Source organism: Paroedura picta, chromosome 11 (assembly GCF_049243985.1).
Source record: "Paroedura picta isolate Pp20150507F chromosome 11, Ppicta_v3.0, whole genome shotgun sequence".
Taxonomy (NCBI): domain Eukaryota; kingdom Metazoa; phylum Chordata; class Lepidosauria; order Squamata; family Gekkonidae; genus Paroedura; species Paroedura picta.
In genome coordinates this window covers 34,395,008-34,408,064 of record NC_135379.1, presented here as the reverse complement: position 1 = coordinate 34,408,064, position 13,057 = coordinate 34,395,008, and the positions used below count along the sequence as shown (strand labels likewise).

At 40.9% G+C, this 13,057-nt stretch overlaps 1 protein-coding gene across 2 annotated transcripts in view; it reads right to left on the bottom strand.

Annotated features, from left to right (window-relative positions):
* LOC143820374 (ubiquitin-conjugating enzyme E2 E2) overlaps positions 1 to 13,057 on the bottom strand; it is a 117,020-nt gene that overhangs the window by 100,704 nt on the left and 3,259 nt on the right. For both annotated transcript variants that reach the window (XM_077303074.1, XM_077303073.1), the window contains exon 2: positions 7,670 to 7,853. In XM_077303074.1, coding sequence (XP_077159189.1) covers positions 7,670 to 7,845 — 176 coding nt within the window. In that variant the 5' untranslated portion in view covers positions 7,846 to 7,853. The remainder of the gene's footprint in view (positions 1 to 7,669; positions 7,854 to 13,057) is intronic.

Below are 13,057 nucleotides of genomic sequence, written 5' to 3'. Positions count from 1 at the left end.
AAAATGGACAGGGATCTAAGGGACCAGTGGTTGCCCTCACTGACCACAGCAAGTTGTCCACTTCGGTTAAAGAGAGCCGCCTGAAACCCCCATGATGGCCACAGTGTTTCCAGTTCGCCAAACTGTATCAATTGTAGTAGGAAGGTCCCAGCGGCACAACAGAACTTGGTCTGCGAAATAGCTCAATAAAGCCACACAGCTCAAATCCAATTTCCTTATCATTTGATGCCCCTCCTCAAGGGCAGTAAGAGACCTAATCACTTTAAACAATTGTGCCAGGAGAGAGCTCACAGATGCGATTTCTGCAGCATAGAAGTCTTGTTTCACTGCTTTCAGCATATTCTCATACACCTTCATAAGCGTGTGATGAGATGTCCTAGCCACCTTTGTTGTGAGTCTTCCTCCACACCCGCTCTCTTAGAAGTCTGCACTCGTAACCGCTACACCACTACACCATACTGGCTGTCTCACCAGCAAAGGAAGCAATACATCCAACACCAACAAAGGAAGCAAATACATTCTGGGCTGGTACTGATCTAGCAGGCTGCCTAGTACAGGCCTCAGTCCATTACCATGGGCTGCGGCAAGGACCAACAGTTTTGTGGTCTTTGCCAAGGCTTCATACCTCTGGACACACCCAAGCTAAGTACCTACAAGCACAGGAGAAAAATACTCAGCACAAATCGTACTCAGCTGCTGCTTGCAAACTAGCGCTATCCTCCTCACAACCTCCTAAAAATATCTGTATAGACTGCTAAGTACATCTTCTATTTTAATATATTCATAAAGATGCTAGCATTACTGACATCACTGAATACAAAATCATTTCTTTATTAAGCATGTCATAGTTTTTAAAGAAATTATATGCAATACAATTAGACTGTGTTCCGCTTCAGAGACTTTAAAGTGGTATGAGAGAACAATCTTTCCCAGTGTATACATGCATTCATTGTTTTTTGCTGAGAACATGTGTTGGTTGTGCTTTGGATCCAGCTCCATAGCAGAACAGGAAAAAATAAGCGTATATCCACATTCAGCAATATTACTTACATAAGTACTTGAAATTTAACACTTACTGTTATGATTAATGTAAAATAAACAAATTGGAATCAATATAGTTATGAGAGAGGAAACCCTGAAAGCATTTCGGCTTAGTTTGACATGAGATGGCTTATATGTAAGTTTAAAGTGTAAGACCAAACGAGTACAATGGAGTTTACTGCCAAATATACATACAGAGGACCACAGCTGTTGTTTTTTAAAGAGGACTTTTTGGGTTGTAGGACTGTAGGACTTTTAGGGTTGACAGTCTGAAAGAACCTGTATCCGGTGAGGGGAACTTGGTTGAGGATTTCCTTGGACTGGTATGGAAAGAAACCTGATTTAGACACCCCAGATGTTAGAGGAGCCTGGTGATTCTGGGAAGAGAACGTGAAGTATTAGCAGAGAATACCTGCCTTTTAGAAACTCAGGGAGTTCAGAGGAACTCAGATAAAAAGACAGAAGTGTGTTTGAGTAAACACAGAAATAAAAGCCTCTCAGTGAGAATGCAGAAACTTAGAAAAAAGCTTCTTTCTCTCTAAAGTCTGTGATTCAGATTCTACAAACTGTATAATCACTGTTTCTTATATCAAAGCTTTATTTCTTCATTCTATCTATCCCTCCCCTGCATATATATGTTACATAAAATCTTTTGTTCTGGTTGGACTTTCATCATCTCAGTGTCTTTCTGAAGGGCTCTTACACTTTCCCAAACAGTTCCAGGGCCGAGTTAAAGCCAAATCTACTGTCAGTGACAGGCGGTGGACAGTCAGCATTATCTTTTACAACAAAGAAAACACAATACAAAGGGAGCTCAGTCAGTGAAGGAATAACAATTTATTTGGGGGGAGATAATTTACCTTAGAATAGAGGTGTGTCGGGGGTCCTTTGTAGTTATACTGAAAAGAAGGTGGGTACGCCAGCACTTAATTGCATAAGAGAAACTTTTAAAAATTATCTTTAAGACAAGGTAAGAAAACCTTACATCTTCCTAAACCTCTAAGCTACATTTACTTTCAAATCTATTATTTTACATTTCCAAAAACTTGACCATGCAGGAAGACCAGTCCTGACTTAAATCTCATCTCGAAATTATGCTACATAAACTTAATTCAGTAACTAGTTATGCCATTAAACTGAAATGTTAGAACTACATATCTCTCGGGAACCTTAACGGTATTTATTAATTCATAAAGACTGAATATATTATAAAACACTATCCAAGTTCTATTATACAAATAATAATGAATCCAGATCTGAAACATGCATTTTCTCAATCCACAGATTTTTTTAGTCTGAAGAATTTCTTCTTCTCCCCTAGGAAAATCTGGTTGCGTTTTAATGACTTTTTTTTTTACTTCTTTCATATACAACCCAACATCCCATGTATCTTTTGAAACATCTGACGTCATAATGAATCATGTTCTGCATAGATAAAACCACTATATTCCACTCTTCTCTCTGCTATATCACATTTTCACTCACTCACTTTATGTTTCAATTTATATACCGCCCCTCCCACAAAGTGGCTTATGGCAGTTCATAGCATTAAAACCAACATAAAATCCCCTAAAAAAAATAATATACCCCTAAAACTTCCCCTCACTAGGACGATCCCATTTCCCTCCTGCTCAACAGACCTTTTCAGTAACTAGTGTTCCAGGGGGGAACAGGGGAACTGAAGAATTAACTAGCCAGCAATCTTCCTGGTCCTGGCCTCAACCAAAGACCACGTGAAAGAGCGCCATCTTACAGCCCCTGCGGAACTGAGACAGTGTGTCAGGGCCCTCCTGGGAGCTCATTCCGCCAGTTAGGAGCCAAGACCAAGAAGGCCCTGGCCCTGGTCATGGCTAGGCAAACCTCCCTCAGGCCAGAGACCTACAACAGATTCAAACCCACAGAATGTAGTGCCCTGAGGGGGGCATAAGGAGACTGGCGTTCCTGCAGATATGGGGCCCAGACCGCAAATAACCTTAAAGGTTAACACCAGAACCTTAAACCTGAACCAGGTCACAACTGGTAAGCCTCAGCACAGGATGGATATGGGCCCTCCAAGATGTTTCCATGAGAACCTTAGCAGCTGCCTTCTGTACCAGCTGCAATTTCTAGGTCAGAAACAAGGGTAGGCCTGCATAGAGCGAGTTACAAAAATCTACCCTGGAGGTGACTGTTACATGGAGAACTGCAGCCAAGCAAACTGATGACAGGTAGGGCGCTAGTAGTTTTGCTTGGTACAGGTGGAAGAACACCATACACACTACTCCTGTAACCTGGGCCTCCATAGAAAGGGAAGCATCTAGGATCATCCCCAGACTCCTGGAAAAGGGTGAGGTGTTAAGTTGCACCCTTGCCAAGGTGGGTAGGTGCACTTCCTGATCTGCTGCCTTCCTGCCCAGCCATAGGACCTCCATCATGGAGGGGTTGAGTTTCAGGCAACTCTACTCCAACCACCCAGCTACGGCTTCCAAACATCTGACAAAAGTATCGGGGGGGGGGGGGCTCCAGGCAGCCATCCATCAGGAGATAAAGCTGGGTGTCATCTGCATACTGATGACACCCCAAACCCATAACCCTGAACCAGCTGGGCCAGAAAGCACACAAAGATGTTAAATAGTGTAGAGGAGAGGACCTGAGGAACTCCATAAGGGAGTAGATAGGGATGCGACAATTCCTTTCTCACTGCAACTCTCTGTATCCAGTTCCTGAAAAAGGAGCACAGCCACTGTAAGGATGTTCCATAGATCCCAGCCCCAGCAAGGCTTCTTCAGTAAAGGATGAACTATTGCCCCTTTCAAACTTTCTTATACAAAATTACTAGGGCACAACCAATCCCAAATAGATAATTTCTTTTCTTCAACATTTTTGTATAACTGTGAAGTAGCTGTTTTTACATCCGCTATTGGCTGAGCAAGTGGTCAAATATACCAAAGAAAGGAAACAGAAATTACAGTGTTCAATTGTGCCAGTTTTCACTTAACTAAGAATGAATGTGATCTTTGAAGATGCTAATCATATGCAAGCTATGAAGCCACAGAACTCTTGTTCTGTTGTCTTAAAGAGTCTTTCGAACTTGAATTTTCCATTACCATTTCCAACACTTTTGTATGCTTGCTGTACACTAATGAAATTACTTAAGCCCTCATAAATAGAAAATGCTTCATTTATACCATTACAAAAATCAACTGAATCATTGTGAATTATTTCTAGTGCATCAAAGGAAAACTGTTAGTTTAGGTTTAATCAGCTGCGACTCTGAATCAGTATCAATACTGTTTTGCCATGAAGTGCAAAATAGTATACATTTGTTAAGGCCAGATTCTGACACAAAATACACTGCTGATCCAAGACAGCTCATTTGTGTATGAAATTTTCCACTTGTTACAATTTTAAAACATTAATTTCAGTTGTTACAACCTGCTCGCTGCTGTTCCTACAACTACCACCACCATGGCTTTTCAGCTCAGCAGTAACCAAAGTGTTTACTTCATACATGAATACTTGTTTACTTATGAAATGCAAAATGCAGCTACAAGCATAGGCAGCTTCAGTTGGGAATTGAAAAAACATATGGGGCAAAGGTCCATCAGTGGCTATTAGCCACAAAGTATATATGAAACTCTACGTCTGGGGCAATGATGCTCTTGGGGTTGCCCTTGAAGACTGTCTGGGATCTAACTGGTACAGAATGCTGAAGCCAGAAGGTTGACTGGAGTGGATCATAGCCAGTTTGGTGTAGTGGTTAGGAGTGCGGACTTCTAATCTGGTATTCCAGGTTCGATTCTGCGCTCCCCCACATGCAGCCCGCTGGGTGACCTTGGGCTAGTCACAGCACTGATTAAACTGTTCTGACCGGGCAGTGATATCAGTGCTCTCTCAGCCTCACCCACCTCACAGGGTGTCTGTTGTGGGGAGAGGAATGGGAAGGCGAATGTAAGCCGCTTTGAGCCTCCTTCGGGTAGGGAAAAGCGGCATATAAGAACCAACTCTTCTTCTTCTTCATAAGGACCAGTCACACCAATCTAGTTCTACCTACACTAGTTTCAAATTTGCGTCTAGGCTCAATTTCTGACAGTGTTATTGACTTTTAAAGCCCTTTGACCCATATCCCTTAAAGATTGCATTCTCAGTCCTACCTACTTATTCTGGCCAGTCTTGGAGACCCTGCTTTGGTAGCCTCTGCGACCTTAGGCTAGAAAGATAAAGACCCAGGAATAGGCCTTCTGTGTCATAGCACCAAAACTCTGGAACTCCCCTCCCAGAGAGATTAATCTATCGGCCTCTATCTGTGTCTTTTGCCAGCAAGCAAAGACTTTTTGGTTTCCTCTGGCATAACCCCCCAAAACAGTATTGGCCCTCCTAATAGTGCCGTGTGGTTGTGTGTTTTAATTATAACAGTATTTTAAATTATTTAAATGTTTGTGATGTTGTAAAAAAACATTACAAAAATATTTTAAATAAAAAATTCCAAGTACTTCATTAAAATATAGCTTTAAATACGAAGAGAGACCTGTCTGAATATGTGATATGATTTAATATGAAATTATCGCACAGAATATAAATTGAACACACATGAAGCTGCTTTATACTGAATCAGACCACTGGTCCATCATGGTCAGTACTGCCTTTTTAAGACTAGGAGTGGCTTTCCAGAGTCTTCATATCACCTACAGCCTGGTACTTCTAAACTGGAGATGCTGGGTTGAACCTGGGATCTTCTGTATGCAAAACAGAGGCTCTTCCATTGAGCCACAGTCCCTCCCCTATTTGTATGACGATAAGACATCTCTCTGGTACATTCTGGGGGAAATAATAGTTAGAATCATGCTTATACATCTAAATGTATAGTCTGTATAATGTTCCATGTAAGGTATATAATGTTCAGTGTAAATAAATAAATAAATATGTATATAAAATATAGTTTGAAAGTTTTATTAATACAAAACTAATACAAAGTTTTTTCCCAAAAAGTTTCAATGTTTTAACCACAGTATATCGGAAATAGTAAAAAAGTTTAAAAGATTATTTGAATTTCAAGATATACTCTTTCATATCATTTAATTATTTAATTAATTTCCCCATCATAGTAGCTTCAATATGTATTTATATATGGAGGTGAATAAAAAAGACAAAAAAAACAACAACTAGTGGTGGAGATTTTCTAGAAGGTAAACATGGAAGACTTTTGGTATGCAGGAGATGCATCTATCTAAGATGGAGCTTTTGTTTCAGTTAGTTTGGGGTTAATCCACACATTACCCAACTTATCATATACTTCACAATAATATCAATGAGTCGTATAGATTTTAGACTTTACAAAATTGTAAATTTAGGATGGGACAGTATAGGGTTGCCAGGTCCTTGCAATTGCTGGCAGGGAATAGGGAGGGCATTTCCCAGGAGCAAAAAGAATCACTGAAACATGCTAAACAGGGAGCAAGTGTTCCAAAATACCTCCATCTTTTTGTAAAAATGTGCCCACTCTTCTGCCCCAGTTGTTTCCCTTCTCACTAAATTCTTCCAGTAGTCCAGCTAGCATACTAATGGCTCTTCCTCTTGGCTCCCCTTGACATCATCATTACATTACTTTCCCACAAAGAGCATGCTCCATGTGTTGGAGAGTGTTGGGAATGCAGTCCCTGCTCTCAGAGTGCCCTTTGTCTAGCTGGGTTTTGTGTGCATCCCGCCTTCACTTTCCTCACTGGGCAACATCAGGGCAATACGAAGTCTTCCCCCCCCCCCCAGCTTCTTGCCTGTTTTTTGAGGGGGGAGGCTAGTATCTAAAACTCCTGAAAGCAAGTGGGAAAGTGCCAAACCAAGAGACCCTGAGGCCCCAGCTGAGGGCTGGCAACCCTAGTGCAGTATAAGGCAATCAGTGATTCTAAATTCTCCACAAGTTACAAATATAGGATTGAGCTCCAGCAACCTTCTTGAAAATCCATGATTGGTTTGAACTCCCTAGAAATAGGATTTGAATGTCTCTGTTCAAGCTTACACTGCCATGTGCTTGGGGGAAATCTATTAATGCAGGCTCCATCTGTGCAGAATCTAAGCACACCGATCATTATCATGAACTGACTGATGCAACAAGCCTAGAATCTTGTAAATAGCTGTTCTCCAAATCTATTCTCTCTCTTGAGGGCAGGAGAGCCAAAAGTATAAGCAAGTATACAGTTTAACACAATCAAACTAAAATGCATTTTCAGTCATACTGACATTTTACCTAACCAACAGGGGAAAGAAAACAATATTTTACAGCAAGAGGTATTTCTGTAGTCTTTTATCATGCTGAATTACTGAAGTGTCTGAAATGTTTACAGTTAATTAACCATAAGTTGCACTGTCAAGACTGAACATGTGTGCGCTTGCACACACACACATATATATTTAGAAGCCACAGAACTGTCTCAATTTGCCAGCAATAAAGGAATGCCACTATTTATCACATCAGCCATTACTAAAAAACCATGTGGCTAGGGAGCCTGTGAGATGTATAATCAGCTTCTAGTTTAATTATGCTAGGAAAGCACACACATTGGAGGGCTAAAATGTTGAGAATTCTTTTAAACATCAGTGTCTACCAGCGATATTTATTAAAAGGAAATATGTCATAAAGAACCACGGTAACTACCTTTTAGCACTAGTCGAAAGCTTAGCAGCAGTTTTGCTAGAGATTTTGCCTTCTTTTTTCTTGGGTTGAACCTGTTCTCTTTCTTGATCTTGTTGAACGCCTTCCCTCTGGTCTCCATCAGAGCTGCCTCCACTAGTACTTGGGCTATCGTCAACTCTTTGCCCTTCAGTGGACATCTTTAATTCTAAATGGAAAACAATTTTTTAAAAGTTGGTTCTGATACTGTGAGAAATAGTGTCACTGCCAACAGTACATCAAACTACTGAGTCCTTACAAAATTTACCAAAAGAAACACCATTCACAAATATCCCTTTTCTACAAAAAAAAATTGCATAGTATGCATTAACAATTGTATGTAGGGCTGCCAGGTCCCCCACACCCAACCACCAGGGATAGTGTTGGGGACCCTTGGAGATTTGGGAGTGGAGCCTGAAGACGACAGGAACCTCAGTGGAATACAATGCCAGTGAGCCCACCCTCCAAAGACTCCATTTTCTCCAGAAGAACAGATTTCTATAGCCTAGAGATCAGTTGTAATTCTTGGAGATCCCCAGGCTGCACGTGAAGGCTGCCATCTTTAGCTGCATATCACCAATATATCTAATAGTCAACTTAAATCCAGAGATTGGAGTCATGAACAGACAATAACTTTCAACAAACCTGAAATAGTATTCCAGGTCTGCAGAAAAATCTATAATCCAAAAGAAAAAAAAAATACACTGGGAAGCTTCCTCCCTCTCCCAAAATAGAAGCAGCAGCTGTAGCTTTAAGGACATCAGGGATTATTGCTAGGCAACCACAACAGTATTGTCAGCCTTGGTTTCTGTCAGTAAAAGACACTGGAAGGGGGAAAGGCCATTTCCAGGGCTATTTTTGCCTTTATTTTTATTTTATTATCCTTAACACTATTTCACTCCCTTATATATTTGGGAAACAGCCTCCTGGGAGGAGACTATCCGAGGCCCTGTCCTTTGCAGCCCGCAGGTACAGTCCTGCTGAGAGGGAGCCAGGGGAGGGGAGTTTGCAGCCTCCCTGCCAGTCGCAAAAAAGCCCTATCGCCACCACAGGCACCCTCTCACGCCCTCCTGCCTGCTGCCCCTTTCAAAGCCCATTTTTATTTGTTATATATTTATTTATATATATTTACATATTGTATATCATGCATTATATTTTATTTATTATATTTGAGGGAGGATCTATAGGGGCCAGGCCTAGCAGCAACCACCATACAACGGGCTACTACTAAACTTGCTTGACTTACCTAAAACTCAACTGCTTTGCTACCACTCAACAGCAGGCAGTCCATGAAAATGTGGTTTTGTGGACAGAGTGTCAGACTATGATATGAGAGACTGAGATGTGATGCTTTTGTCCACCAGCCCATCAGACTGTTCTCTTTCCCCACTCAGGCAAACAGCCCTCAAATGAATGAGAGAAATGTAGCCTCGCTTGGAGGTTAGGGCAGGAATCTTTCTTTTGGTAAAGAAAATCTGGAAATCTCTACTAAAATCCTTTGACCTCCCAACCCAGTAAAATGGGGTTCAGAGTCTGTCCTTCAGTAGTTACTACCACCACTAGCTGTTATCTCCCTTTCCCTATTTCATCAGGAAGGAAGAGCTTTTTCTTTACAACTTCTCTGTAAATGCTTTATATAATAATAAACAATAAAATTATCATAAAAAAAAAAAAAAAAAAAAAAGGAAGGAAGAGCTGCCAAAATAGCAACGTTTCAGGACCAGGGTACAGATTAAGAAAAGGAACCTAGAAAGTTGCTAACCAACCTGAGCCTTACAAATCCTGAGCATCTCATCTCTTTCTCCCTGCTAGGAAATTCAAATTGCTGTAAGGGGAAAAGAAAATGGTGTCCTTCAGCCAGTCAGATTAGTCATATTACCATCATAACAGTAGAAATATATACACAAAGGTCAATCCTGTTACATTATTAAACTGTGTCACATGATTGTTATCATGATGATTGGCTGGTTTGGCAGGGAGTTATGATCTGGCTGTGTTTGGATGCTGTGACACAGTTTAATAATGTAACAGGATTAACTTTTGTGTATATATTCCTACTGTTATGATGGTCAGTTCTTAGCCTGACGAAGAGTGCTTGCACTCGAAAGCTCACACCTTGAATAAATTTTTGTTGGTCTTAAACGTGCTACTGGACTCTGATTTTATTGTGCTACTTCAGACCAACACGGCTACTCATTTGAATCTCACTTGCATGTTGTTACAGTTGCAGAGTTTCCTGTGGATAAAATTGCGGCCGTTCTTTTTAATTTGGATTCCATGGTTGAAATGGTCCACAAGTGTTTATTTCCTCTTTCTCAAATTTACTGGATAATTTTTAGATGCTGACATCCAAGGAAGCATGGTAAATATTGAAATATACACCCAAAGTGAGTATACTTTCTGCCATGAACTAGCCGTTCCCAGCTGTGAATAGTTTCATGGTGCAAATTTGCTGATAAACTTTAACTCAGTGGCATTACTCTGGAGTCTTCCTTATAAGCTTCAATTTCCAAGTGTGGCAACTTCAAGAACTGCTGTAGAGCAACCTGTAGATGGAAGTGCTCTGCCCATTATTAATGAGCATTATCATTTGTACTGCCTTATTTTTAATTAATCACCAGTAGCATCTCATTTGAAGTATGTCACACCCATTCTGATTGTACTTTGTATTTATTTGATTAAACTTTGCATTCATACGTGTAATTCATAGTAATTTCACATTTCTATTGCATGTATTTGCATCCCTTGACCCTTGGTTTCATTCCATTAAACTTTTATTTCATCTCCTCTGTATGTACCTCCCACACTTATTGACCATTTCATAGAATCACAGAGTTGGAAAGGACCTCCAGGGTAATCTAATCCAACCTCCTATAGAATGCAGGAAATGGCTACAAGAGCCATGCCCTGATTTATTATTATTATTATTATTATTATTATTATTATTATTACTAGGAATCAAGCCCGCTGTAGCAGGCGCTAGATTATGGTCTTGGTGCCGGCGAGCCTGTAGGCCGCCAGCACGCGGGACATGGCGGCCTGACGCGGCGGAGGCGCTTTGTGCCTCCCGACACATCAGGCCGCCAGCAAGGGAGCAACTGCCGTGCGGCTCACAGTTGCTCCCTTGTCAGCAGGGCGGGAATCGGAGAGGCCAATCGGCAGGCGCTTCACGCCTGCCGATTGGCCCCGGCGATGGTCTGTCCGGAGGAAGGGGCCAATCGGCACCCTTCCTCATCCCGGACAGAGCCCGCCCTAACTCCTCCCCCTAAGCCCTTACAGCTTTATTCAGTCCGCGGCGCCCATAGCACCGCGGGCGGGGTTAGGATTATTATTATAAGGTTTATTTCCCGCCACTCCCTGGGTAGGCTCATGGTGGGTAACAGTTGTCTTAAAAATCCCAATTAAAACCCCATTCAAAGACATTAAAAATCATAACATGGTGGCAGCCAATCGCAATCTACTCCCACCTGCCAAGGCGATAGAGAATGGGGGAGATGATGTATACTTCAGACCCCCCCGGGGGGGCAATACTCTACCTCGCAGACCCTAGCCTCAACCATAAACCTGGTGGAAGAACTCCGTTTTACAGGCCCTGCAGAATCCCTTCTGTCCACCCCCATAGTCTAATGAAGTGAGCTCTGGTTTATAAAAGTTTATGCTACAGTAAGCAGGTATTCAAGGTGCCTTAGTTGTTTTTTCTTCTTCATTACCTGAAGAAATATCACTGTATGGTACAGAAAATCAAATCAAAAGTGTGACAGGCCAAATATTTTGGAACGATCTAACAATAGTCACAGAAGTCATGAAGTTCTGATATGCACTATTAAAGGGGCCCTCAAACTTGAAACTGATTCAAGACCATAAAGCCCATAAGATCTAAGCAACACCTTTAAAACTACCAAATTATAAGAACACAAGAAGAACCCTGCTGCATTAGACCAATGGCCCATCTAGTCCAGCATCCCATCTCACAGAGTGGCCAACCAGTTCCCTTGGAGTCCCAAAAAACAGGGCCTAATGGCCAAGGCCTTTCCCTGTTGCCTCCTGACTCAGGGATTTAGAGGTTTAGTAACTCTGAATATGGAGGTTTCTCCCCCCCCCCCAAGTCACCATGACTAGTAACCACTGACAGATTTATCCTTCATGAATCTATTTAATCCCCTTTAAAGCCATTGTTTCTGTTTTCTCAACAGACTGACTCCTGCAAGGCCAAAATGGTCCAATGGGCCGTTGTTCCCAAAGATGGGTGATAGATTCTGAGGTTCCTGTCTCACAAGTGAATTTACTTAGACCAAAGATAACAGAGGAAAACAGTAAAAAAATCACCTACACATTTTCCAATCATTTGTTTTAAAAACAACACTAGCATATTTCAAAATAAAAAATTATTTGTGCTTATACAGGAAGAATGAAAAATAATGTAGGTTATTTTGAAATAAAGCTATGAAAAAAACCCAAAGAATAAGAATATATTATAATACAGTGCTATAATATCCAGTCCTGCCTCAGGACTCTGTTGTGCAAATTACTGATTGTTCAGTAACACATTATGAAAGAGAAGAATGAACACAACATGCACATCATTGGAATTGAATACCAGAAAAATCGGTAGCACTTTTAGGGAATTCCAGGCACGTGTTTGCTGTAACAATTGTGCTATAAATATTACTGCTGTTGAAAAACAACTGGCATTTGTTTCAGAAGTTCAGGTTACCATTCATCAGATAAATGCATAACAGCAGCAGTCCATAACATATCATTACTTTAACAAGTAATACCAGCTTTTATAACAGAAAATAAATGTTTAAATCTGTCATTAGATGTATAACTATATTTTTCATCTCCCTAAACAAACAGGGGAGGAAAATGTTCCCTGCCATATCCTATAAACATTTAAACTCAAAGGCAAGCTGCATGTCATCTGAAAAGATCTAAAGCTAAATATAACCTGGATTAAAAAAAAATAGTCTGTCAAGTCCAAGCTTTTGAACATGTGGTCAAAGTAAGAGGAAAACCAACAAAGTAACAATCTAAAAATCAACAGGGGAGAGTGAAACGGTAGGAAAACATTTTATTGCCTTTAATAATACCACACACAATCAAGTAGCCTCAAGGTTATGTCACAGTACAACAAAGATTTTTTCAAAAGGCACAGCTGAAATCTCATCCAGAGAAAAGCTCTTAGGCATTTGCTAAAAGAAACAGATAGGCATGCACAAGGGTCAGGGAGGTTAAAGCCTTTCGGAGAACACAAGATAACGACGCAGAAATGTTGGAATTAAACTATCTGGCTGTCTATGAATTTTAAATACAAATCTCCAGAACAACCATGAGATGCCACTTTTTCCCCCCTCCCCCCCCAAAAAACACACC